Genomic DNA, 26,523 nt, shown 5'->3' with positions numbered 1-26,523 from the left:
ATCTTTATTTGTCTCCTTATTAAGGATATAAAATATTTTGAATTGTGAAAATGAATAAAATCATTAAATAATAAGGAAAACAAGTGGACAAATAATAAGTATGTGATGTTATATTTTGTTCTTGATTAAAGTTTTTTTTAACTTTCATTTGATCAATGTCTTAGTTCTCCTTGCTTGTCACTATAATAAATATAAAAAAAAATGCTATAAATTGTGACAATGAACAAAATTCATTAAAGAAATATACCAAAAAAAGAATAATCTATAATCGTCCATATAATATTTTTGTCTTGATTGTAGCTTTGTGGGATAGTCCCGTGGTCATTATATTCATTCTCTTTTCCATGTCAGTTGCAACCAGTTTTACATATTGACCTTGTTGTTTTGGATACACTCGCTTTCAAAAAAGAACAATTCCACAAGGGATTTTATATTGAATTTTTTCGATTTCGTATTGAAAAAAATGAGTTCAATGACTTTACTATAGTTCTCTTAGTAGAACTTTGATTTTGTAATGATGTACGCCAGTCTTTGGAAATTTCCATAAAGAACTCCAAGTTCAACTATAAAATGACTAGTGGCATTTATGAATATAAGTCCCAAAACAATTATAGTTATGATATAATTCTTACTACACATTTCTATGCTTCAGAATTAAAAAATTCTTACACATTATGAAATTTTTTAATTTTGAAGTATAGAAATGTATAGTAAGAATTATATCATAACTATAATTGTTTTGGGACTTATATTCATAAATTTCACTAGTTATTTTATAGTTGAACTTGGAGTTCTTTATGAAAATTTCCAAAAACTGGCATATGTCATTACAAAATCAAAGTTCTACTAAGAGAACTGTAGTAAAGTCCTTGAACTCATTTTTTTTCAATAGGAAATCAAAAAAATTCAATATAAAATCCCTTGTGGAATTGTTCTTTTTTGAAAGCCAATGTATCCAAAACAACAAAGTCAGTATGTAAAACTGGTTGCAACTGACATGGAAAAGAAAATGAATATAATGACCATGGGACTGTCCCACAAAACTACAATCAAGACAAAATTATTATATGGACGATTATAGATGATTCTTTTTTGTATAGTCGTTTAATGAATTTTATACATTGTCACAATTTATAACATTTTTTTATATTTATTATAGTGACAAGCAAGGAGAACCCAGAGATTGATCAAATGAAAGTTAAACAAAACTTTAATCAAGAACAAAATATAACATCACGTACTTATTATTTGTACACTTGTTTTCCTTATTATTTAATGATTTTATTCATTTTCACAATTCAAAATATTTTATATGTTTAATAAGGAGACAAATAAAAGTAACAAAGATGATGATGAAGTGCAACATTACAAATATGAAGATAATGTCATATCAGATACTTATAACTTGTCTTCTTGTTTATCTTATTATCCTTCAAACTCTAATGCTTGTAACTGCCATAACGTTGTATATTTTTATTATATGAACAAATAAAAATGATAAAATTAACAATCAAAATAATTTTAAAGGTGTAAAAATATATTTTTATGAGTTCTAACTGGTTTATTCTATTTTGAATTGACAACTTTTTCTAACTATGCATTATTAAATCAATCATTCCTATATGCAATCATGTCATATAAGTCAATAAGTCAAGAAACCATTAATTGATTTTTATTTAACTATCACGTGGTTTAATATGAATGTATAAATGTGACATTCCTATTTCTAAAATAAAAAACCATGTAAAGAAAATGAATTTTCTAATAAAACATGGATTAACAAATTCACAATGAGCATTAAGTAGACTATTTAAGCTCATTCAAGAGATGGGCCATAAATTAATGCCTTTAATCTTTTTGCACCATATGACATTCTTTTCCCATCAATGTTAACATTCTATAAATTTCAATTCTTAAATAAACTATTTGTACTTAAAATAATCTCATAGAATCCAACAAGGCTCAGAGGTTATTTATTGAATCTCATTTAGTTATATGTATTCATACAAGTTTATAGATGTAATTTATTTTTGAAATAAAGCTATTAATGTAAGTAAAGATATATCTTACACAAAACTAATTAGAATTAATTGATAATAACCTTTAAGTGGTTTATTCAAACTACATGAAAAATCAAGTGTCATAGATGAATGCCTTTTAATACATATTTAACTTTCAAAATAAATATCTTAATGATAATTTATTTGTATTTACATCAAGTATTTAATCATTAAAGAACACGGGGACTTATATAAATTTCAAGTAAAATACATGAGTTATGTTTCACATTTATTTCTTCTAAATTTACATCGAGATTATTATTGGTTTTGACAATGTTGACAAGGAGAGATCAATATCCACACTACCATCAATTGTGTTAATATTTGAAAACTCTTGCTTCCACTACTTAAAAGAAGCCACCACTAAAGTTTCTTGTTTACTTCAATTTGTGACACTGTGCATAATAATGGAATGACTTGAATACCCATTTAATAACTCTCATTTGATGTACTTGGATTTGAGTGGAGATAGATCAATGATGCCTAACCTTCTTGAAATACCTAGGTCAACAATGTATAAATTTTATAGTGGATGCCTGCATTCTATGAAGATGAATGATGACCCCCTCATTAGTGCTTCATAAAGGCACAAAGGGACCATAGCAAATTGATCACAAGAACATTTTACTAAGGTTTTAGTAGACTAGTTTCAATGCAATGCAAGGGACACCTGTCCTTGTCATTCACAATAAGATCCTCACTTCACCATCATTCAATCAACAAATCCCCTATAGCTTGGGGGAAAAGGGGTTAGAGTTGCCAGACATAAAATTTAAACATCGAGGAATCTAGTATGTTATCCATAACTATAATATCTTTATTGGATGTTTCATGTACTAATATGATTTAGCTTAAATCAGTTGCTTCTAAGATTTTGATTTGACACTCCTATTTTGTATTGATACTATTGTACATAAAACCCCATGTTTGACCTATTCATGATCTCTAATTGGTTTGAAATTACTAAAATTATTTTAATGTTGAATCAAGTTAATATGGCGATTTACAAAAGAATGAATGTTGTTGAAGGCCTTGCAATAAAAAACTTCCAAATTTAATGAAATATGTGTTTTCCAATTATTAAAACACTGTTTAGAAAAATTTGGTCATTTTGTATTTCATAAAGCAGCAGAGCCCCTTTATTTATAAGCTCAAAGAAAATCTAACATGTGTTATATTTCCTTTTAGCGCAACATCAAGCACATAGAAACAATGTAGAGTGATAAATCTAGCAAGTGCTAGATTTATGTCTACCACAAATACAAGGACGTTGGCAACAACAGCATTGTAGAGTATAGGAATTTTAGATTGTGTTAAATTTTCTTCCAACACAAACACAAGCATTTTTTAATTTGAAAGAAATCTAAAACATTTTATATTTTCTTCGAGCATAAACACAACATAACAACATTGTAGGACTAAATAAGTATAATGTGTGCTAGATTAACAACATTTCAATGTAAAATAAAAGCTAACATGTGTTATATTTCCTCTTAGAGCAAACTCGAGCACATAGAAACATTGTAGAGTGAGAAATCTATCAAGTGATAGATTTATGTCTACCACAAATACAAGCACGTTGCCAACAAAAACAATGTAGAATATAAGAAATCTAGCTTGTGTTACATTTTCTTCAAACACAAACACAAGCACATTTAAATTTGAAAGAAATCTAACACATGTCATATTTCCTTATAGCACAAACACAAGAACATAACAGCATTGTAGAACTAAATAAATCTAATGTGAGCTAGATTAACAACATTGCAATGTAAAAAAAAATCTAACATGTGTTAGATTTCCTTTTAGCGCAAACTCAAGCACATAGAAACGTTATAGAGTGAGAAATCTAGCGAGTACTAGATTGATGTCTACCACAAATACAAGCACATTGCCAACAACAACATTGTAGAGTATAAGAAATAAGGCTTGTGTTAAATTTTGTTCCAACACAAACCCAAGAACATTTAAATTTGAAAGAAATCTAACACATGTTATATTTCCTTCTAGCACAAACACAAGAACATAACAACATTTTTGGACTAAATAAGTCTAATGTGTGCTAGATTAACAACATTGCAATTTAAAATAAAATCTAACATGTGTTAGATTTCCTTTTAGCGCAAATTCAAACACATAGAAACATTGTAGAGTGAGAAATCAGCAAGTGCTAGATTTATGTCTACCACAAATACAAGCACGTTACCAACAACAACATTGTAGAGTATAATAAATTTGGCTTCTGCTAAATTTTCTTCCAACACGAACACAAGCACATTTAAATTTGAAAGAAATATAACACATGCTATATTTACTTCTAGAAGAAACACAATAACATAACAACATTGCAGGACTAAATAAGTCTAATGTGTGCTAGATTAACCACATTGCAATGTAAAAGAAAATCTAACATGTGTTAGATTTCCTTGTAGTGCAAAGTCAAGCACATAGAAACATTGTAAATTGAGAAATATAGCAAGTGCTAGATTTATGTCTACCACAAATACAAGCACGTTGCTAACAACAACATTGTAGAGTATAAGAAATCTGGCTTGTGTTAAATTAACACAATCTTCCAACACAAACACAAGCACATTTAAATTTGAAAAAAATCTAACACATTTTATATTTCCTTCTAGCACAAACACAAGAACATAACATTTTAGGAGTAAATAAGTCTAATGTGTGCTAGATTAACAACATTGCAATGTAAAAGAAAATATAACATGTAATAGATTTCCTTTTAGCGCAAAATCAAGCACATAGAAAAGTTGTAGTTCAAGAAATATAGCAAGTTCTAGATTTATGTCTATGACAAATACAAACATGTTGCCAACAGCAACATTGTAGAGTATAAGAAATCTAACTTGTTTTAAATTTTCTTCCAACACAAACACAAGCGCATTTAAATTTGAAAGAAATCTAACACATGCTATATTTCCTTCTAACACGAACACAAGAACATAACAACATTGTAGGACTAAATTAGTCTAATGTGTACTAGATTAACAACATTGCAATGAAAAAGAAAATCTAACGTGTGTTAGATTTCCGTTTAGCGCAAATTCAAGCACATAGAAAAATTGTAGAGAGAGAAATCTAGCAAGTGCTAGATTTATGTCTGCCACAAATACAAACATGTTGCCAACAACAACAACCTCAAGATCAAATGATTTTTTTGTCTAGTAAGAAAGATTCATATCTGAGCCTCATTAATCTTAAGAAGATTTGGAAGCCCAAAAATTCATCCTCAAAGGGATATGAGTCCTTCTTGTGCAGCTACATTATAATCTCAAAACTAAAACTCAGTACCTATTGAAGGACAAATTATAAGGAAATAGTTTGGTCAAGATTTGCCCAAGAACCTGAGTTATGTTACAATCCTATTAAGCTCTTCAGGAAGGATTCAAGTAAGTTGGGAAATCTTTCCATGGAGCAGAGTCTCCTTATAGTCTTGAGCTTATCCATATGACTAAGGAATCCACTTTAAGGGCCATTGTTGTTTTGTGCATTCATGTGGTAGAAATTTCGAGTAGCTATGACCTAGTCTCATATATGACATGATAAGGGTGCTTGAATGGGCCAACATTCTCATTTTTCTCTAAGCTCCAAAAGAAAATGCCTTGGGTGTCTTGATTGGTAATAAGGCTGAGAGCCTAAAAATAAATATCCTCAGTTGTAGAGGATTCATATCATTCTTGTATGAAAACATGCAATGTGAGGAGCCCTATTGTGAAGTCTTGTATGTCTAGAATAAATCCAAATATTTTGCACAACCTACAATGTATGGCACATGGAGTCGAGTTATTCTAAACTTATAATATTTTATTGATTAGCATGATACATCATATCCAAGAGCACAGGTTTGTGATATCGAGGTTGGGATTATCATTACAATTTAATATCTTATGCAAAATTAAACAGTGAGAAGGATCAACTGACTAAGATGGATTTGGTGCCTTGGTTTGGCCTGTTGTTTTGGAAATGTATGCTCTCTTTTGTAGAAAAGTCAAGCCTCAGTAAAAAATGTAATTTTTTGTCTCCTATTTATGCCAAGTCCTAAAGAAGTTATCCTTGAAACAATTGGTAAGAGTGAAGATACTCATAGAAATCTACTCAGCATATTCTATAGATGCAATTTTGAGGCCCTAATCAAAGGTCAAAGGTTATTAGAAGAGTTCTCTTCAAGGAGGGCAGTGACAACATGCCTAGAAGCTAATGAGATCTTGTTGAAGAGATCAGTAGTATCCATTTATATCTTTATCTAGAAGTTATAGCAATGGAAGTTCATGCAAAACCTTTATGTTGGCACCTTTGGATACCCTTGGAAATCTAGCAGCTAGGAGAAGAAGTGCATGCACTTTGTAGCAGTTCCTTATAACAACCCTTATGAGCATGAAAACAGATGTTCCTTGAAGAAAATGCATGACAGATTCTATGTCTTGATAATCTTGATAAGAAGACCCTGATTTTGGCATCTTGGTTGGGTCATTGAGTAGTTTGATGCACTGAGCCATGTGTCAGTACCTACCTTGCGTGAAACATTTTCACCAGTAACTCTCATAGTGCCGAGACATATCATATGCTACAAACATTTCGACAACTTAGCATTCAGCGTTAACCTCCCATTGAGGAAGAAACGTTTGCTCCTTATACACCAACACAGTCACAAGAACTTCCTCCCACTCATTATCAACCCACCATTACAGCATTCTACACCACCTAATGTTGGCAATGCACGACATCACATACCATTCATTTCTTCATCCATAGGAACCATGATTGTGATGTTTTCTCATCATTTTTCGGTCTCGAGACTGCTAAACCCACCATACCAGTGGTACCTTTACCGACGGTGTAGACCTATCATATCTTCACATTATCAACTTCACTAGGTTCTACGACATCAACCACTGAATCCTATTCTTTCTTGTCGACCAGCACTACTAGGCCTAAACTCCAACCTCAAGGCCCTACATAACCCAATTCAATGATAGATAATCTTTTTCATGCAGACGAAGATATTCTAGATGCCATGATGAAACCTGAATGTCCATGGGACACCATGCATCATCGCTCGTACTTTCTACATGAAAAAGCATTTTTACCTACTGACATACCTAGCCTTGATATTTGCATCATAGAATCAAAATATTTCCTGCCTCTAGGATAGGTAGATTGGTTTAAGAATCCCATCCCAACACCAGATGCATTCAAGGAAGGGAACATGGCAAATATTTCACCTACGATTAAGGTAAATATTTCAAACAAACCTAGCGTAGTTGAAGAGATCTCATGGGGGCAACTAGCTCCCAAAATGAGGTGGCCTCATACATTGCCTTGTTCCAAGAATATATGGATATCTTTACATGGGCTTACTCTGAAATGTCAAGCATTAGGCCCACCATTGTGGAACATCATATTGACACTTGGCCTAACACCCACCCTATTAGGAAGAAACGACGTCAATTAAACTCCTTTAAGGCAGAAGAAATCAAGAAGGAGTTTGAAAAACTCCACATAGTTGGTTTCATCTATCCTATCACTTACACGTCTTGGGTTTCTAACCATGTACTCATCATGAAAAAACAAGGCACCATACGAGTTTGTACGCATTTTTGAGATCTCAGCAAAGTCTATCCCAAGGAAAATTACCCTATGCCATTCATCAACCAAGTTATCGATGCTTGTGTAGGACATGAGGCCCTATCCTTCATGCTCTGGGTATAATCAAAATCAAATTTGTCACATTGATTAGTATTAAATGGCCTTCACAACCCCATGGGGAACATTTGCATATCGAGTGATGCCCTTTGGCCTTAAAAAGGTTGGGGCCACCTTCCAACGAGCCATGAATTATATCTTCCATGATCTATCTCATCTTATTCTCACCTATTTGGACAACCCTATCGTACAATCCAGAAAGAAAGATGACCATTTAGAGGACATGTGGTTGGTATGTCAATGATGTTGAAAACATAACCTATGCTTGAACCCTCTCAAGTGTGTATTCTGCGTTAATGCAAGATGACTACTAGGATTCATTGTTTCCAATCAAGGTATTAGATTCGACCCTCTCAAAGTCCAAGCCATTAAGGAAATTTCACCTCCAAAAAATTTAAAGCAGCGCCAAAGCTTGCAGGGTAAGGCCAACTTCTTACGTTGCTTTGTTCCCGTCTACGCCACCTATGCACACAGCTTCTTATGCCTTCTTCATCAGGATATCCCTTTCCACTGGGACCAAGAGGCACAAGACTCATTTGAAGCCCTAAAATACGCATTGTCTTAGGCACCTTTGATTAGCCATCCTAACCATAACAAAGACTATACCCTTTACCTCTCAACATTTGAAGTAGCCATCACTGGTGTACTAGCCTAAGAAGAACCTGCTAATAGAGAGCACATAACTACATCAGCAAGAACCTCTCCAAGCCTGCATTGAAGTATGAGCCAACAGAAAAATAAAAAAAAATAAAAAAAAAGCCTTAGTCCTCATCCACTCTAAATTGTATAATATGTGTATGATTTTCTGGTGTTAACACCATGATCATATGAAGAATTGTCTTATAGATGTGGATTCCTGAATGCAAAGGACCCCTCCTCATCATGGATTAGGAAATTTTATGTGTTGGTAGCAGTCATCTCGCGATGAAGGATAATGCAGTTGTTTTGGTATAATCTCATGGGAGGATTTCTTCACCCTGGTTGAAGAGGAACATGATGATTCTTCAAAGTTTTCCTCTCTGAGCTAAAGCAAGCTTCCTAAAAGTTTGTTTTTGTAGTTGCCCCATGGAAATTCTCATCTCTCGTATGAGAAGGCTCTTGATTAAAGAATAGATGATCACCTGAAGCAAGGCTTTAGAGGGAGTTATAAAATCCCTAGAAAAATGACCTGATAACTTTTCTTGCCTGATGATTATTGATGAAGGCAAGTCATGACATATGAGCATGATTACTTGATATATATCTTTGTTACCTTGGAGGTTACATGGAAGCTACATAATTATGATTGATTACTTTGGTACAAGGACCTAAGATTCAATAATAGGAAAGGTGTAGGTTGTAGATAGCTCAATGATTATGTCTTGGAAAGTGGACAAGAAATGTCAATTGGATTGTAAATATGCAGCCTTTGATGATGTCTTCTTAAAATATGATTACCCTCTCATTTATCAATGTATGAGGAAGTTGACTTTTAAAGTCAAGATGGAAGACCTAGCCTTGATGCTATTATTTCCTGCACATAAAGGTCTGATGAGATGGAGAAGTTATTGGTCTTGGATATATATATCTTGTGGGATCCCTAGTGTTCTTAATAAACACCTATCATATGCCAGGTTATACAGACTCTGAGTCGATCTATGGATGAGCCTCATATATTGGATAGTTTCTTATTGAGATATCTCTATGATTCAAAATTTAAGATTTCATAGATATTCTAATGTTGGCTCGGTTGGCAAGGTGATGAGTGGAAAGAGAACATCTAGTACTATATTTCTTAATTTTATTTCTCTGGGATCATTATTGAGGCTAAATGTATAAAGAAGCATGCATGGCTTATTATTATGAAGCTAGTTGATTGAGGAAGCTCTTCAGTGATCCATTTGAGCATGTGTTGGAAACCACTGGTTATATATTGCAGTATGGGATTCACTTTTCAGAGAATCCTATGTTCCACGACTACTCTAATTATATTGGCATCAGGTACCACTTTATTTGGGATATGGAATAGTGGGGAGCAATAAATCTCCATTTTAGGATGGATGTGCAAGTTACTGACATCCTTACCAAACCTCTCGGTAAGGTCAAGTTTAACTTCCTTCAGACAGAGGTTGAGAGTTGTGGGAAGACACTGTTATGATGGTCTTGGTTGAACATTAAACTCTGGGAGCTCCTAGGGGCCATGCGACCATAGGGTGAGTGGCTCACCTTCCCCTACGTATGTTTTGTACAAGGAGAGTGGTTCAACTTCCCTTGTGATACCCCATGATGTCACAAAGAGTGAGTGGTTCACCTTCCCCTATCATGGTTGACATGTGTGTAGGGTGTGTGGTTCACCTCCCCTATGATTGATGAGATATGAATAGGATGAGTGGTTCACCTTCTCCTATGGAATATGAGCAGGATGAGTGGTTCACCTTCTCTTGTAGATGCCCCAACATACATCCTAACCATGTACTCTAGGACTCATGGGAAGTACCTCTCATCTGGCTAATGAGTTGGGAAAAGAGGATAGGGACCATAGCACTATAGATGGACACATCGTGTACTACCATACTCCCTAAGCATAGGATACATGGTGTTCAACAACTTGATTTGGGATAAAGTCTTTTTGGGGTTCTATCCCTGGTTATGTGGATTGAATTTTGTCAGTGGAGAGTGGTAAGGTCTTGTGACTCACTCTCGATCGATTATTCTTATTATCTATGCTAATGTTCAATAGAGGCAAGACAAGATATAGATATTGTTCATGATGTCAAGATGACATGTTGATCAATGGTCAAATATTGGCAAATGGAATTCTCCCTAGTTGAGAGGGAGTGTTAAAATTGGCAACTAGGGCCAAATTCCACTCTGGATAACTCATTTGATGGACATAATTATTGCGTTGAACTCCTCTTTTCGAGAGGACCAAAATCAACCTAAAGATCACTAAATTTGGACAAGGAGAAATATGTTTTTGAAGTGAATCCCACCAATACAAATTGTCAAGTTCTGCCACACCTTCATGTAGTCTCATGAAGCCCAAGTGACATGTATCTTGATCCTCAACTATTTGAATAAGTAAAGGTGACCTCCAACCTCATTAGAAACATCCTTGTGAATCCAATCTTGTGATAATACATCTCTATGGAAGCGAAGTTGGTTGGAGGATACGACGTGGAAGAAAGGGTTGTTTTGGGCACATCTATATATAGTGATCCCTCCATCAAAATGAGGTGACTTCTGCTTGCATATGGGTTGACATGCTTGTCTAGAAACACCTTCATCTTCTTAGAAGGGCTGACATGAGAAGTAGCTTGTGACAAGGTCTTGTAGAGTTAGTTACACAATAAAATTTCCTTTTACAATATATAACATGTCTTCAATACATGATGTTGACTTCCTAGACTCTATGACCCTAAAGGATCACAATGGGAGCCTTAACTATAAAAATAAAATTCCTTGATCATGAAACCCATGATTCAAGAATTACAAAAATAATTTTATTTTCTTCTTTACATCAATTACATAAAATCATAATTACACATGCCATTATGAGAATTGAATATAGTTATACTTTTCAACAGCAAAGTCTCAAACTAAGATATTAGCTAAGGCCTCATCTTGAGAGCTCTATACTACTCTCACTCAACCATCACTTCTCTACTATAAGAGCTTCCTACCTTGTTGCACAATGATGCACCTCTCTCAACCTTTAATAAGTACATATTTTTCTTCCTTAGACAAGTGTTGGAGGTAAGCCTTGCCATTGTTGAAGATGACATCATAACCCTTATCCTCAAGGGTAGCTACCAAAACAAGATTCTTCCAAAGGCCTAGAACATACAGGACATCTTTAAGATGGAGAGGATTGCCTAACTCCCTCTGAAAACTGACAATAGCAACTCCTTTAGTTGCAGATATACCATCATCTCCTAGCTCGATCTGAAACTGCATTTTCTTCTCCTTCATGTGATTGAAATAATTCTTGTTCTCAATCATGTGGAAGGATGCTCGTGAATCAATATACCATATGTTATTATCTAATAAGCTTACCATGCAAGCAATCAATGAGAAATATTTCTTGAACTTGGAAGAAAATTCATCTACCTCTATTGATGCAACTAGATGATCCTTTATGGATTTCTTCTCCCGATTAGAACACTTAGTGGCACAGTGTCTGAACTCATGGCAATGGAGAAACTTGATCTTTCTCAGATCCTTCTTCTTTTTGCCCTTCTAACTTGAATTGGTGTCTCCTTATCCAAAAATATTTTGGACACCTTATATTGTCCATTCCTTGAATTGAACATTTAGATATATAGCTTCTAATGTGCTATGGTTTGAAAATCATATTAACGATGCACGACATATCAACAACATTGTATAAAATCATACCAATGCCCTCACAGTCTACAAAGAGTACACACATATATAATTATTGAAGATTGAAAATACATGATTTGCCTCAACATTCATCATGTCGAAGAGATTGAGGGAGGTCAAGATTGCTCTTGGGGCCACAATTATTTTATAATTTTGGTCATTTTGGAGAAATACATATCACGTAGCCTCAAAAATATTCAAGGAACGTAGTATTAGTTGATTCTTGGTGGGAGAAGGTAGATCTTGCTATTAATATCATGGACCCTATCATTGTTTTTTTATGATTCATAGACACATACCAGCACATCCTATATATACACAAAACTTAGTGCATTACTGTAAAGAGGGATGTCTGAGGCACAACCCACTAGATAAATTGTGATGTCGAGGTACGTAGGTCAAAAGTAAGGTGCACACCATTGAGAATGAAGCTCATAAATGAGGTACATGTTACAAGCCCTTCAATTTTATTTTATTTTAATCAAATTGAACAAAACCTAAATCAAAATTGCGTTCAAACTTTTTAAATTTTTATTAGATTTTCCTTATATGTCTTCATGTTCAAGTTCATTCAAGTTCCTTACTAAGTTAATCTTTGAGGTTCAACAACCCTAGACAAACCTCATTTTTTTTAGGTTTGCCAAATTTTTAACCTGGAGGTTCAAGTTTAATGAACCTTGTGACATAGGAAGTTTTATATAAGGCAAAAAGGCATGGCTTTGATATGAAAAATCCAAGGAAATAAAGAAGTTCAAAAGAGCAACCCTAGTGTTTGTTTTTTGGAATATCGATGCAAATTTTCAAAGCAGTTACAATTCTGCCCACCTTGCTCAATAAGATCTAAGGCCTAACATAAGATGGAAATCATAGATTTCAAGGTGTCACTAGTGCATAAGCTACTATTAGCAACACCTTAATCAACACATGTGTCTTTGTATTGAAAGGATTGAAATGCACAAGCATTATATTTATTGAATCAACCTTACATTTATGGCAACTTAATCATTTACTTTGAACAATTTTGGCAAAGAAGAATAGTGCATGAACTTACCTTTGCAATGCAAGGATCTAAGTGCACAAACATTCATTTATTGTATCAATATTAATTCATAAAGACTTGATTGTTCATAATTATTTTGATTTTTTTTAATCATCCACAAGACTCAAATTAGTCTTATTACTCTCCTGCCATGTATGGAAGAGATGTTGTAATGTCTTGTCATGTCTTATCTTGTCCTCTCATGTTATGTAAATATTAGTGGTTTTCAGACTCAAAGTTTTGACAACCCCTAATTTTTCCCATAAATTCTTTAACCCATGATTTTTCTCATAATATTATTTTCTAATATAGCCAATTTAAAAACTACACTGAATATTTAATTTAAATACTTAAATACAACATTAAATATTTGAAACATCTAAACTCTGGTTTAAATTTCAGAGTATGCCGAGGTCATAACCTAATTGCATATTGTTATAAAACAAAGCTCTGCTCCGTCCACTTGTTGTAAGTCAACAAAATAGAAAGCTATGAGAGTTGGAATTTGAAACCCAAATTTTTCAAATTCCTCCGCCAAATTTGAAAGTCATAGGAAATTTGTTTAAACATTTTCTTTGATTTTATGAGTAGGCTTCATTGGTCACCGTATTCCATTAGTAAATGGCGACTCGAATAATAATTTGCTTTCAAAATCAACAGTCTCAAATTTCAATGATATTATTTTATGATATTGGTCACCGTATTCGATTAGTAAATGGCGACTCGAATAATAATTTGCTTTCAAAATCAACACTCAAATTTCAATGATATTATTTTATGATATTGGTAAATTTTTGGGTGGCTCAACTCGTTACAGGTATTTGTTTTGGAGATAGTGTTTAATGTTTTTTGTTTGTTTAAATTTGGTTCAAAAATACATTTTTTTGTTTAAGGGTTTAATTTTCGTTGAAAAAATATGTTGAAGACATGCCTCACAAAAGCCTTGACGCTATTTTTTTTAGAGGTAGTAAAAATGTCACAGCTTTTTGAATCTTGATTTGTTTTCAATCATGGAAGGATAGCTCTTTCCTCACTATAGATAATTTGATTTGTTTGGTTGCAGCTTTTCTTCTCATAGATATGTGTTTTTTAGTTATGTTCCAAACTTGATTTAGTTATGGTAATAAATTCTCCAAGTGGCAGTCCTTTTTAGTGTTTTAAATCAGAAAATTGTGGCAGTCAATAGGTTATCTACCACTTTTTAGTGTTTAAAATCAAAAAAATTATGGTAGTCAAGAGGTTATCTATCACACTTTAGCGTTTCAAATCAAAACAATGGTGAGAATTGATTTTCCTTGGAAAAAATAACTACTACAATTTTCTTTAAAATGTTTACCTACTCTTCTTAAGATTGATGTAGCCAAATTTTATCAATATGTAAAATACAAACATTCTACTAGCAACAAAAATTCTGCATAAAAATATAAAGAAGATTTTACAGGTTTACACATACACACTAATGACAAAGAAGAATTGGTTCATTTAACATAAATGAATAATGATAACAAAATATAACTTCCAAAATTGCAAACCTCCGGGCACACAAACATTTTAATTTACATATATACTGAAAAATGACATATACAGTTATCCTAAACTGTATCTTATCAATATAATTGAAATTTTGTCATCTAACATTCTTAATTAACTATTTCTTAAGTAATGAGCAGTGATAGTATATATTAATTAATAGATTTTAGTGAGTACAGAATTCAATCGATAGCATATACTGTCCACCCACACTAACGAATTGATTGCATTGGATATACTGATAGTTTCCTAACACAATATTGATGGGAGAAGTGTCCATGACCATGTATGCGAGCATTTAAAATGAATTCATGGTATAAGCACATAGTTCAAAATCCCCTGCCCATAAAACAAAATAAATAAAATTAAAAGGAGTCATTTCCCACCTATAAAATAAAATAATTAAAAAGAAATAAAATAAAAAAATGTTATTTTAAAAATGCAGGCAACAATTTGTTATAAAATAAGTAAAATAAAAAAAAATGTCATATTAAAATGCAAGCAGCAATTTGTTCATGGATAACAGGCAAATAAGTTTAAATCATTTTAAAAATATAAATAGCAATTTGTTTATAGATAAAAATCAACAAAATTAACAGTTGAAAATCTAGAGATATTTGGTAGGAGCGAAAGCCTACCTTTATACAGACAACTAGCAGGTAATTTCAGGTGGCATGATTTTCTTTGAATAAGGATGATGGATGATGAGTCAGCCTCTAGCAAGTGATTTCAGGTGGTTAAATTGTCTTTGAATAAGGATGATGAGTCAGCCTCTAACACGTGATTTCAAGAGGAGAAATTGTCTTTGAATAAGGATGATGAGTCAACCTGTATTCATGAATAACAGTTAGTAATAATAGTCCTCACTACTGATCTGAAAACTGAATTATAATATATTTTCCCACCAAAAATCCAACCATAAAAAAACAAAATCAATATACATTTGGCATTTAATAATCGATGTCACTGAGATTCTCTCTCATTTATTGCTCAAAAATTCCCAGGAACGAGACATACCCTCCCAGCACATATGTCAACAAACGGGGAACTTATCCACCAAACATAGTGCCCACATGCATCATATTTGAGATCTATGGCGACCAACGGGGAACTCATCCACCAAACATAGTGCCCACATGCATCATATTTGAGATCTATGGCGACCAACGGGGAACTCATCCACCAAACATAGTGCCCACATGCATCATATTTGAGATCTATAATAAAACAAAGAACATGTCCACCAAACATAGTGCCCACATGCATCATATTTGAGATCTATAATAAAACAAAGAACATGAAGCCATACTTACACATACTACATCATATTTGAGATCTATAGTAAAACAAAGAACATGAAGCCATACTTGCACATACTACAGGTCTGGATCATTAAAATACCTAAGGAGAACATGAAGCCATACTTGTACATACTACAGGTCTGAATCATTAAAATACCTAAGGAGAGACTTGTACCTAGAGGGTTCACACAGAAAAGCAAGAATCAACTATGAGCAAACTTTTGCTTCAGTAACGAACGAAGATTATAAACAGCGATCCCCTCATACTCAAATCCCCCCAGACCAGCGCTCCTATGCCCTTTTTGCATTCTATGTTGGAATGTAATACTATATATGGCACATAGTATTGAGAAATTTGCTGAGGAATATCCATCCAATAGAGATGGCGACACAGAGTAATGGTTGAAGGAACTGACTTAGTTAATGTGGACTCCCAGCCCATTACTGGAATTGATTAGGTAAAGGCTACCCGCACCAGCACACTCAATATTTGATCCGTCCGGCAGCTAATTACATTGAGAAATTATGAGAAGTCATATGTATTTAAAACCCTAGTTGTGGACTCTTATTAAAAAAAGACAAAAAAAAAAAAAAAAAAAAACCTGTGATGTGACTAGATAGAAACAACCACCATATGGAAAAGGCAGAAATAAACAGGATACTTTGCATAAAGAACAAAATTTAAAGTTATGTTCTGCCCTGTTTCAATTGCTGGGCCCTGCTATGGACATGCATTCTTATACTCCAGACAAAGATCTAACAACTTTCATGCCCATGCATATATTTGGAAAAACTTGTGGAAATAGATAGCTAAAAAAATCCAAGGGAATGACCCACAAAACAATGCAAGAAATTGTAGGTCACCTTTAAATTTGCTGAAACATGAAAAGGATGCTTACCAGTTTCCTTTCGGCCTCAAATGAGAGGAGAATAGCTCGACTGGAATGTGCACCAATTCTTCGTGGGCGTCGGCACTTTCTCAGAAGCATCGTAATTCTCCTATCTCGGAAGAGATCAATCACCAGTTCTTTGTATGCATCGGCACTTTCTCAGAAGCATCGTAATTCTCTCATCTTAAATACCCCCTCTATCGAAACAGAGATCAATCAATTTTGCTGATGAGAAGCACCATCTGTAACAGCTTTATAGAAGGCTAATGCAATTGAAGTGGATATCTAATTAGGGCATTTTCTACTGAAGCCATGTGGGATGAACACTGTAATAAGTGTTGCAATGACGTTAATTTAACCCTCTTTGGAATCCAAAGAGTTCCTAATTCAGCGTAACTGCCAATATAACCCTAATTGGAATAAAAAAGAGTTAGTAATTCAACTCAACTCTTTCCGATGTTTAAATGGTATATTTGAATACCTTAATTGGAATAAAAAAGAGTTAGTAATTCAACTCAACTCTTTCCGAGGTTTAAATGGTATTTAAAACAATTACTAATTGAGAATTTAAATACCTTAATTAGTATTCAAAGTTTAATTTAGGGTAACTTTAAATGGTATAGAAAGTTTAATTGGTATTTAAAAAATTACCCATGTTTTAATTTAATTAAAGTGATTTTAATTTAATATTCAAAAATTTGTTATTTTAAAATGATTCACCGTAATTATGATTTCATTATCAATGATATCTATGAAGTAAGAAATTTTAATTGGTATGGAAAGAATTATTAATTTAAAGTTGTTTTAATTTAATTAAAGTGATTTTAATTTAATATTCAAAAAATTGTTATTTTAAAATGATTTAATGTAAATATGACTTGATTCTAAATGACATTTAAAGATTAAGAAACTTTAATTGGTATAGAAAGTTCATTTATAAAATAAGAAATTTTAATTGATATAGAAAGTTTAATTAGTATTTTAAAAAAATACTAATTTAGAGTGGTTTTAATTTAATTAAAATGATTTTCATTTAATATTTAAAACCTTTTATTTTAAAATGATTTAGTATAATTATGATTTGATTCTAAATGACATTTAAAAAGTTACTAAGTTGGAAACTTTAATTAGTATAGAATTAGTAACTTAGAGTGGTTTTGATTTAATGATTTTAATTTATTATTAATATATATTTAAAAATGTGATATTTTAAAATGGTTTTGATTAGTTAAATTGAAAAGCCAAAAAGATATAACTACATTTGAGATAAATTTTAACCTTTCATCATTTTTGTTATTGTTAAAAATTATTATATGAAAGCTAAATCTCTACAATCCATTTATTAATTTGATAATTAAAATTAAAATATGAAAAAAATTATTAAAAAATAAATAATATTTAAATCAAACTAAAATCACTTTAATTATTTTAAAGTAACTCTAAATTTGTAAGTCTTTGAATACCATTTAAACTTTCTATTTCAACTAAAGTTTTTAATTTAGTAACCTTATAAAAATCATTTAGAGTCAAGTCATATCTACCCTAAATTAACAAGGGCTACATAGTAGCTAGTAGCTATAGCTTAGTTAAATATAGCTAATTTGAAATAAAAAAACTAAAATTGCATATATCTCATCTTGTAACAACAAGACATTTGTATTTAGGCAAAAAAAAATATAATAGTCTTTGACACATTTGTTATTTATTATCTTTGTTCTTCTATACTTACTTGATATTAGTAAATGAAATATTTCATTAAAGATTTGCTTAAGCATCCTACTATTGAATATGGTCATTATCATTTTGGATATAGTTGCATTGTGAACTCGGTATGTTTCTCAAGTTATCACTTTTCATATATGTCTGTTGAGATCTAATATAATAGTATTTGATGCATTTGTTATTTATTCTCAAGTTACCACTTTTCATATATGCCTGCTGAGATCTAATATAATATAATAGTTTTTTACGCATTTGTTATTTATTATCTTTGTTCTTCTATAATTACTTCATGTTAGTAAATAAAATATTTTATTAAAGATTTGATCAAGCATCGTACTATTGAATTTAGTTTGTGAACTCAATGTGTTTCTCAAGTTACCACATTTCATATATGCTTGTTGAGATCCATTTTTAATCCAAAGAACAAGTGTGATGCATGATTCAAAAATGTGGCCCCTTCCACCATGATTGAGATGGTGAAAGGAGGGAGGATTCAAACTATGAGATCATATTTTTGTGGATTTTCCATTATAGTAGTTTTAAAGCGTATGTGTCCCTTCATTTAAAAAATTGTATTAAGAAATATTTTTATAGTTTAAAATTATGTTTGTGTTGGAGAGAGAAAATAAATATATTATTAAGTAAATTCACATTAAAACTTAGATGATAATAATAATAATGTTCAAATCTCATAAATAGAGATGGCATCAAAATGCAGTCAATATGCAAACTAGACATCTCTAAATAACAAATTAAACATTTAGCTTTGCTTTAATGTTAATGCAAACCAAGCATATTGGAACAACAAACTGAACATTTACTTTGTTTTGATGTTAAAAATACTACTATATTGGAATGTATAAGTTTATGGTCAATTGGTTTTTCTTTTTACTTTTACATTTCTATTAGTAAATTGGTAGCTTATCTTCTTTGTTTTAATTTTTATTGAAGATAATGTTTTTTTTATAAATTGTATTATAAAAAAAAATCACTACAACAACAAAAACTACAATTAATATTGTCTATTTTTATCTTGATCTTAAAACGCATTTATGATGCTTTTAGAAAATGGCTAAATATAGTCTACTTTCATCTTGATCTTTATATTTGGGTGTATCATCTCATGGAAATTTTAACTTCGAAATTGTCTTTATTGTAAGAACATTGACAATTTTATTGGGTTTTAACAAAGATAGAAAATTCAAGGAACATGGGAACGGGTGTCTACTTTCATCTTGATACTTATATTTGGTAATATCCTCTTATGGAAATTGTAAATTTCAAGTTGCATTTATTGTAAGAACAGTTAAAATAAAATGGATTCAACCAGATGGAAAATTCAAGGAAAATGGGAATGCATGTATAAATTATAGATGACCTCCAGTCATGGAAATGACAAGGAAAATATAAATGTATCAATGATTGGTTTTTATGAAACATATTAATGATTTCGATTTATGTTTACCTATTTATGCAAAGATATTTTTAAAAAGGATGGCATTCACCTTCCATGTGTAAATACAAGATCATTACTAACTAAAAATACATATGTATAGGTGCAAAGAATTATAAACTAAGTAAATATTAAATAGATAAAATGCATATGTACCAATGTTAATAATTATAAATTAAGTAAATATTAAATAGATTATTATTATCATTATATATATAATTGGATTTCTTTATTCATATTTGAACTAATTATTTTACAATCCTTAATTATGCCTACAACATACAAAATGTCTTTTTCCCAAAAGATCTATTATACGGTTAAAGAAACATGTATAAACAATGTAGAGACTCAATAGCAAAGTATCTCAATGAATTTCTCACTAATATCCTTCAACTTTAAAAAAATAAAACCCATCAAACCAATCACAAAGCACCCACATCTTACAATTAGTGACGAGAAGTTTTCCTAACAAATCTTTGGAATTCCAATGAGTTATAGTGTAAAGCACATTTCACATGGACGTTGTAAGCCAAATAGAGTAGTAAGAGTGAAACATAAATACCAAATGTTGTCCCAAAATGAATTTGAAAATCAAGTATCGACGAGAAGTGAACTAATAGAAGATTTATTTTGATCGTAATGGAAAATACTAAGGAAAGGAATGTTATGCGTGAAGGACTAATTGTTGCAATGTCCACGAGTGTGTACACTATAACAAACCCAAATGCATTTGTGAAACTCTCTTGTAGTAAACTAGCATTAGCTCTAAGATTTGGCTTGTATTGCATGTTTGGAAATACTTTTAAAATTTTAGACCAAATTGCAAACAATAATCTAATATAAATATGAAATTATCCCATATAAATCTAATCCTATCCAAATATGAAATTATCTCATATAAATCTAATCTAATCCATGTTCATAGTTTATATATATATAGTTTTGAGAGTGCTACCCATTTGAAATATGAACCACTTCTTGTACCAAGATTCTACGGCTGTTAGTTAAATATGAAATGACCCCATATAAATCTAATCATCCATGCTCACAGTTACAAAAAAAGGGAAATATAGTTTTGAGAGTGCTATCCATTTGAAATATGAACCACTTCTTGTACCAAGATTCCACTAATGTCAGTTAAATCAGACAATCAACATGGAAATCAAAATAGGAGCAAGAACACAATGCTTCCATATGACGATGTTGCCTTAACCTTCCTGCTTTAAATGCAAATACCTCCAGCCACTCATGCATTTCTTTTCTAATACCACCTCTGCATTTGTCAACAGATTCAACGGACCACTCGTCCATTATTGATTGTTGATTATTAAGTGAGCCTATGAGTAAGGAGGATGATTCCGACAAATGATTAAACTTAGGGGGTATGAAGGCATGCTAGTGCGACACTTGTGTTAAGGTTATTAGTTGGTAGTCATTAGATCGTAATGGTAGTATTGGAAGGAAAGTCTTATCGCTTTCTCCGGCTTCTAGAATTTTGGTGTTTGGAATTGATTTGCAGTAGTCTCACCCATGTTGTAGAAATCTGCAAGAAACAATTCACTAAGTTCATAGTGAGGAAGGGAAACTTTCTCCTCTGTAAAAGATTGTGTGTACATGATAGTCGGCAGTGAAAAAATAACATCAACCTTTAACAGAGTGGAACATGGCCCACTAGTCTCAAACACATATAGCCAATTATACATATGTAATGGTTACACAATACAAATGTATCAATTAAAGTCGAAATAAATAAATTAAAATAATATTAAAAAATAATAAATTTAAGTTGTAATATTAAACTAGACCATATGTAAAAAAAATTATCAAATGTAAATAATAATCGATCAAACAAAAAAAATTAAAAATTCATTAATTCAAATAAATTAAAAAATTTAATTATATAATTACAACTTAATTAAATATTTAGAAATTCCACGTAATTTTTTAAATAAAAAATTATTTTATAACACTATAATCATATTAATATTAAAAATTATCAAAATAAAATGAGATATTAACCTTATATATTATATAAAATATTACAAATAATTTCAATAAAATAATATGACAACATATTTATTAAAAAATATAAATTTTCTTGTGTGTAAATTTCAAGTTTCCAAATGTGAGCGTGTTACAATTTAAACTTATCTAACTTTTTTGTCACCCAAATAAAAAGTTACCACTATATTGAAAAGGTCGCTCAAGGGACCAATCATTTTGTTTTCTCTTATCTTACTTTTTTGTTACCTATATAAAAAAATTGCCACCGTATTGAAAAGTTTTGTTACCTATATAAAAAGTTGCCACTATAGTGGAAAAGTGGTTGAAGGGATAAATCATTTTGTTTTTTCTTTGATTTTTTAAAAGAATGAGTGAGTTGTTTTGTTATTCAAGCCTCCGTTCTCAGCTTTCACTTAAATAAAAAATGCAAGAGCAGGAGATTCCAGGGATTTTCATTGCGAGGGGAGTTCAGAACATAAACCATGCCCTGTTTGCAGACGATACCCTGCTTCTTGGGGCTGCTTCGATCCACTCTGCCAACAGATTCAAAGAGGCTCTTGATGAGTTTTGCATGAGGTCTGGAAGTAGTCTCAACAAGGGAAAGTGCCACATCTACTGCTGGAATACCACGCCATCTATGCTTAATTTCATTTCCAGATGCTTAGGATTTGCTGCCTCCTCAGTATGGACCTTGTTTAAGTATCTTGGGCTACCTATCATTCTCAAGCATGCCTATATTAGGGATTGGCTTCCTCAAATAGAAAAATTCAAGATCAAACTCCAAGCATGGGGATTTAACGGGCTAAATATTGCAGGCAAGTCAGTTCTTATCAAAGCCGTTCTTAGCAGTCTCCCCTTATTTCAGTTCTCAGTGCTCCTAGCTCCAATCGGCATTCTTCAGAAAATGGACCAGCACATTCGAAATTTCTTCTGGAAGGGGGGCAAACAAAACGAGAGGAAAATCCCTCTTGTCAGTTGGGAGACAGTCCTCAAGCCTCAGAAGGAGGGAGGTCTAAATTTCAAGAAACTACCCCTGCAAAAAATTGCCATGGGAGCCAAGCTTCTCTGAAAAATCATCGCGCCCAAGCCTAGCCGGGCCCAGCTAGTGCTTTGGAGTAAATACTTCAAAGGCGAGAGGATAAGATGTGTGGATGGGCCACTCCCCCAAGGCACCTCTTCATTTGCTAGACTCTGCTCTGAAGTTGCCCCTATGATCCGCTCCAAGGCCTACTAGATCCTTGGAAATGGGAAAAAAATTAATATATGGACAGATCGCATCATGGATCGCGATCCGATTGGTGACTGACCCTCCGTGAAGGCGTTGAGATATTGGCTAACTGATTCAGGTAAATCCACGCTGTGGGATATTTCCACGTGGGAAGGGACGCGTTGGGCTGGCTGGAGCTTCTTTGATCTACCTTCAGATCTCCTTCAGGACTCCATCTACCTCCGCGCTATGCTAAATGGAGTTGCCCCCTTGCACATCCGCAGAAAAGACAGGCGTGGCTGGGGTTCTTTAACTGCGGGTTTCACTGTTGCCCATGGCTACACGAATCTCGCCTCAATACCAAACATCCCTCCTGATCCGGCTCCGTGGAAGGAAGTTTGGGGCATCCCCTCGCTACCCAAAATCGACATGTTCAGTTCGCTCCTATGCCACAAAAAAATTCTCACTAACGACAACCTGCAGAGGCGTGGATTCTATGGCCCGTCTAGGTGCTCCCTGTGCAGAGAGAAGGCGGAATGTGCCACGCATCTCATTTTAAAATGCAACTTCATCATGCAGGTCTAGAGAGAGTTGATGGACCATTGGAACCCCAATTTCGAACTTCCTGCCTCCATAACTGAGCTTTTCACTAATTGGCAGAACAGATATCTCGGTCCCCCCCCCCCCCCCCCCAAAAAAAACAAAGTGATTAAAGTGGCTTGGTCTTCTCTCCTCAAAATTTGTTGCTGGCAGATCTGGATAGAGCGAAACATTAGAATTTTCAAAAACATCCAGCACGATGTCAAGGTGGTAGCTGCTAAGATAAAGTTACAGTGAAAAGAATGCCTGGAAGATCAAAAAGATGACTCGAATCTCAATTAGTTAGATACTATTTGGGGGACCTCCTTAAACCTGCAATTTTGTCAAGCCGACAGAAACATTTTCTCTTCTGAGGAATGGAAAATAAGGGGAAAAAATAAGGAAGAATTTCAAGACTAGATCTCCAACCATGAGGTGCATTCTCTCTTCTTTGATGGGCAGTAAAAGGAAATCTTGGCAAGGCTGGAGCAGGAGGAACTGTTAAAAACACTGAAGGCATATCAATCCACAGCTTTGCCTGGGGTCTGGGGATCAACTCCAGCATTCAAGCTGAAGCATTGGCCCTCTACCAAGGTCTCAAGCTGCTCTTGAAACTGGAAATTAAGGAGGCAACCATTCTCGGGGACTCCCAAGTGATTATAAAACTCATGGTGACCAATACTACCCCCCGGGACTTAAGATTAGCAAGGTTGATACATAGAATCAAAAGCTTGGGGAAGGTGTTCCAAAACCTGAAATACTTTCATGTATTGAGAGACAACAACAAAGAAGCAGATCTTGAAGCTAATAAATTTGTTCTTCTCTCTGCCAGGGCAATGATAAGAGACGGGGATGAAACATGGGATCCAATTCCATAATCATTTTAGCTGATATGTATTATTGTTTGATTCTAAATCAGTTTGTTTGTATATTCAAGCTTGGGCAAATCACAGAAATCAACTCCATTGTTGAACCCAAAAAGAGTTGGAAGCAGAATACAAGCCCCACAGTACTTCAGGAGGTCGATTCTATTTGGATCTGGTCCACTCCCATTGTAATCAGAATTCTAGCATTTAGGCCAATCAACTAATACAATCCATAATCGTTCTTGTGAAAAAAAATATTAGTGTATTGTATTAATATTAATATTAATATTAATTATTATATTAATTATTATATTAAAATTAATTAATATTAAAAATATTAAAAATCAATATTAATAATTGATAATTAATATCAAGACCTAATTATTAATATTAATAACTAAAATAGTAATTTTTATTATGAAAATTTTTATTAGGACATGTTTAATTTTTATAAATAGTTTAACTAATTAATAGATTCATTAATAGATTATAATTAATACTTAATAAAAAACAATTTATAATAATATTTAATGATAATAGTAATAGCTATTATCATAATTATTATTGTAAATGTTGTAATTAAGTACTAATTATTATTATTATTATTATTCTTAAATTATTATAGCAATGCTACTAACTACTAATTATTAGAATGGGAGAGGGAAATCTACCATTGATTACTATACCTGAGATGTATTGGTGACCTTAATTTCTCTGATTAGGGGGAGCCAACTTCCACTAATCTCCATACCATTGTCTCTGTTGAAATTATGTGGATGTTTGATAATTTCAAGAGCTTCTCTAATCTTTCGCCTGTGATGTTGTTCTTCCCTTGCAACAATTGAAGCGTTTTCCAAGCAGACATGGTGCTTAGTTTTTGAGGAGTGTTCCGCCAAGGCCGAAGTACGAGACCTTTCATTCCTAATATCAGCTCCATGTTCCTTGAGTCTTGTCTATAGGGAGCGACCTGTTTCACCAATGTAGCTTTTTCCACATGATTAAAATATGGTTAATAATAGTAAAAAGAGTTAAGCAATTTGATCATAAAAAAGGAAAAACTCAAATCTATATAAACTAAAATTGAACCTAAATAAATAAATGAAATACCTTAAAATAATAAATTAATAAATAATGCCTACGGGGCATAGAATAGACGGTGATGGGGTGTATTGTAAGTCACTCTGTGATGTGAAAGTCACCGATTCAAAACTCTGTGGGCAAAAATATAGCCATGTTAAGGGTTCATGTGGCCCAGGTCGGGTGCGATCCCCAAATGATTTTGACAGCTTAGATGCCCCTGAGTCATAGTTTCTCAAGCCACAGGTCAAGCCTAATGTAATCTTTGGGGAACTCAAACAACTTGACAAACAAACAAAAAAATAAATTAATAGATAATATGGGTAATATGTTAGTTTTTGTAGCATCGAATAGTGTTCTAGTCTCAAAATTTGTGGAGAGGCTAAAACACATGATTTCTCCAAACCCCAAAATTTTTTTCTGGAAATTCCGCCTAGAGATAGATCAATTAAATTAATTGATCATCATTTAAATTTTTCCTAAGTATAACTTCGGAAAATTGGTTAATTAATAGTAATTAATAGAGAAAGGTGAGAATTCTCTAGAAACTCACACGAATTGCCTTGGAGATGATCTCAACCATCGATTAAGTTTTAATCTTGGTCTTTAAAGACTCAACTGGATATTCTAAGAAGAGTTTGAAGGGTTGATGGAAAACACACAGAGCGAAAGCCAGTAGTGTGAGTTCCTTGGCAAGTCAAGCTAT

General features: G+C 32.8%; 1 protein-coding gene and 1 long non-coding RNA gene across 3 annotated transcripts in view; one reads left to right on the top strand and one right to left on the bottom strand.

The window, feature by feature from the left end:
• Nucleotides 1-17,319, bottom strand: part of LOC149259795 (uncharacterized) — a 61,122-nt gene extending 43,803 nt beyond the window's left edge. Inside the window, exons 1-3 of one of the 2 annotated variants that reach the window (XR_016247709.1) lie at nt 16,919-17,319; nt 15,357-15,546; nt 14,732-15,057 (exon numbers count right to left, since the gene is read on the bottom strand). This is a non-coding gene — a long non-coding RNA (uncharacterized LOC149259795). Of the gene's footprint in view, nt 1-14,731; nt 15,058-15,356; nt 15,547-16,918 lie in introns of those variants that run through there. The other variant, XR_016247708.1, reaches the window with a different exon arrangement.
• Nucleotides 17,320-23,544: 6,225 nt separating this feature from the next.
• Nucleotides 23,545-24,752, top strand: LOC149259794 (uncharacterized). The gene is made up of 2 exons (XM_089455203.1): nt 23,545-23,833; nt 24,337-24,752. The coding sequence occupies exons 1-2, from the start codon at nt 23,545-23,547 to the stop codon at nt 24,750-24,752; spliced, it is 705 nt and encodes a 234-aa protein (XP_089311329.1).
• The last annotated feature ends 1,771 nt before the right edge of the window (nt 24,753-26,523 follow it).

Source organism: Pinus tabuliformis, chromosome 6, assembly GCF_031772625.1.
Source record: "Pinus tabuliformis cultivar Carrire ecotype Pingquan chromosome 6, CPIR1, whole genome shotgun sequence".
Classification (NCBI taxonomy): domain Eukaryota; kingdom Viridiplantae; phylum Streptophyta; class Pinopsida; order Pinales; family Pinaceae; genus Pinus; species Pinus tabuliformis.
Note: the sequence above shows the minus strand (reverse complement) of the source record. Positions and strands in the feature narration are given on the sequence as shown.

What these genes read in the sequence shown, in the direction of transcription:
- LOC149259794 (XM_089455203.1), top strand. Translation starts at nt 23,545, where the DNA reads ATGCTAAATGGAGTTGCCCCCTTGCACATCCGCAGAAAAGACAGGCGT. An exon ending in GTGCAGAGAGAAGGCGGAAT is followed by an intron (nt 23,834 to 24,336) that starts GTGCCACGCATC and finishes TTTGATGGGCAG; the next exon opens with TAAAAGGAAATCTTGGCAAG.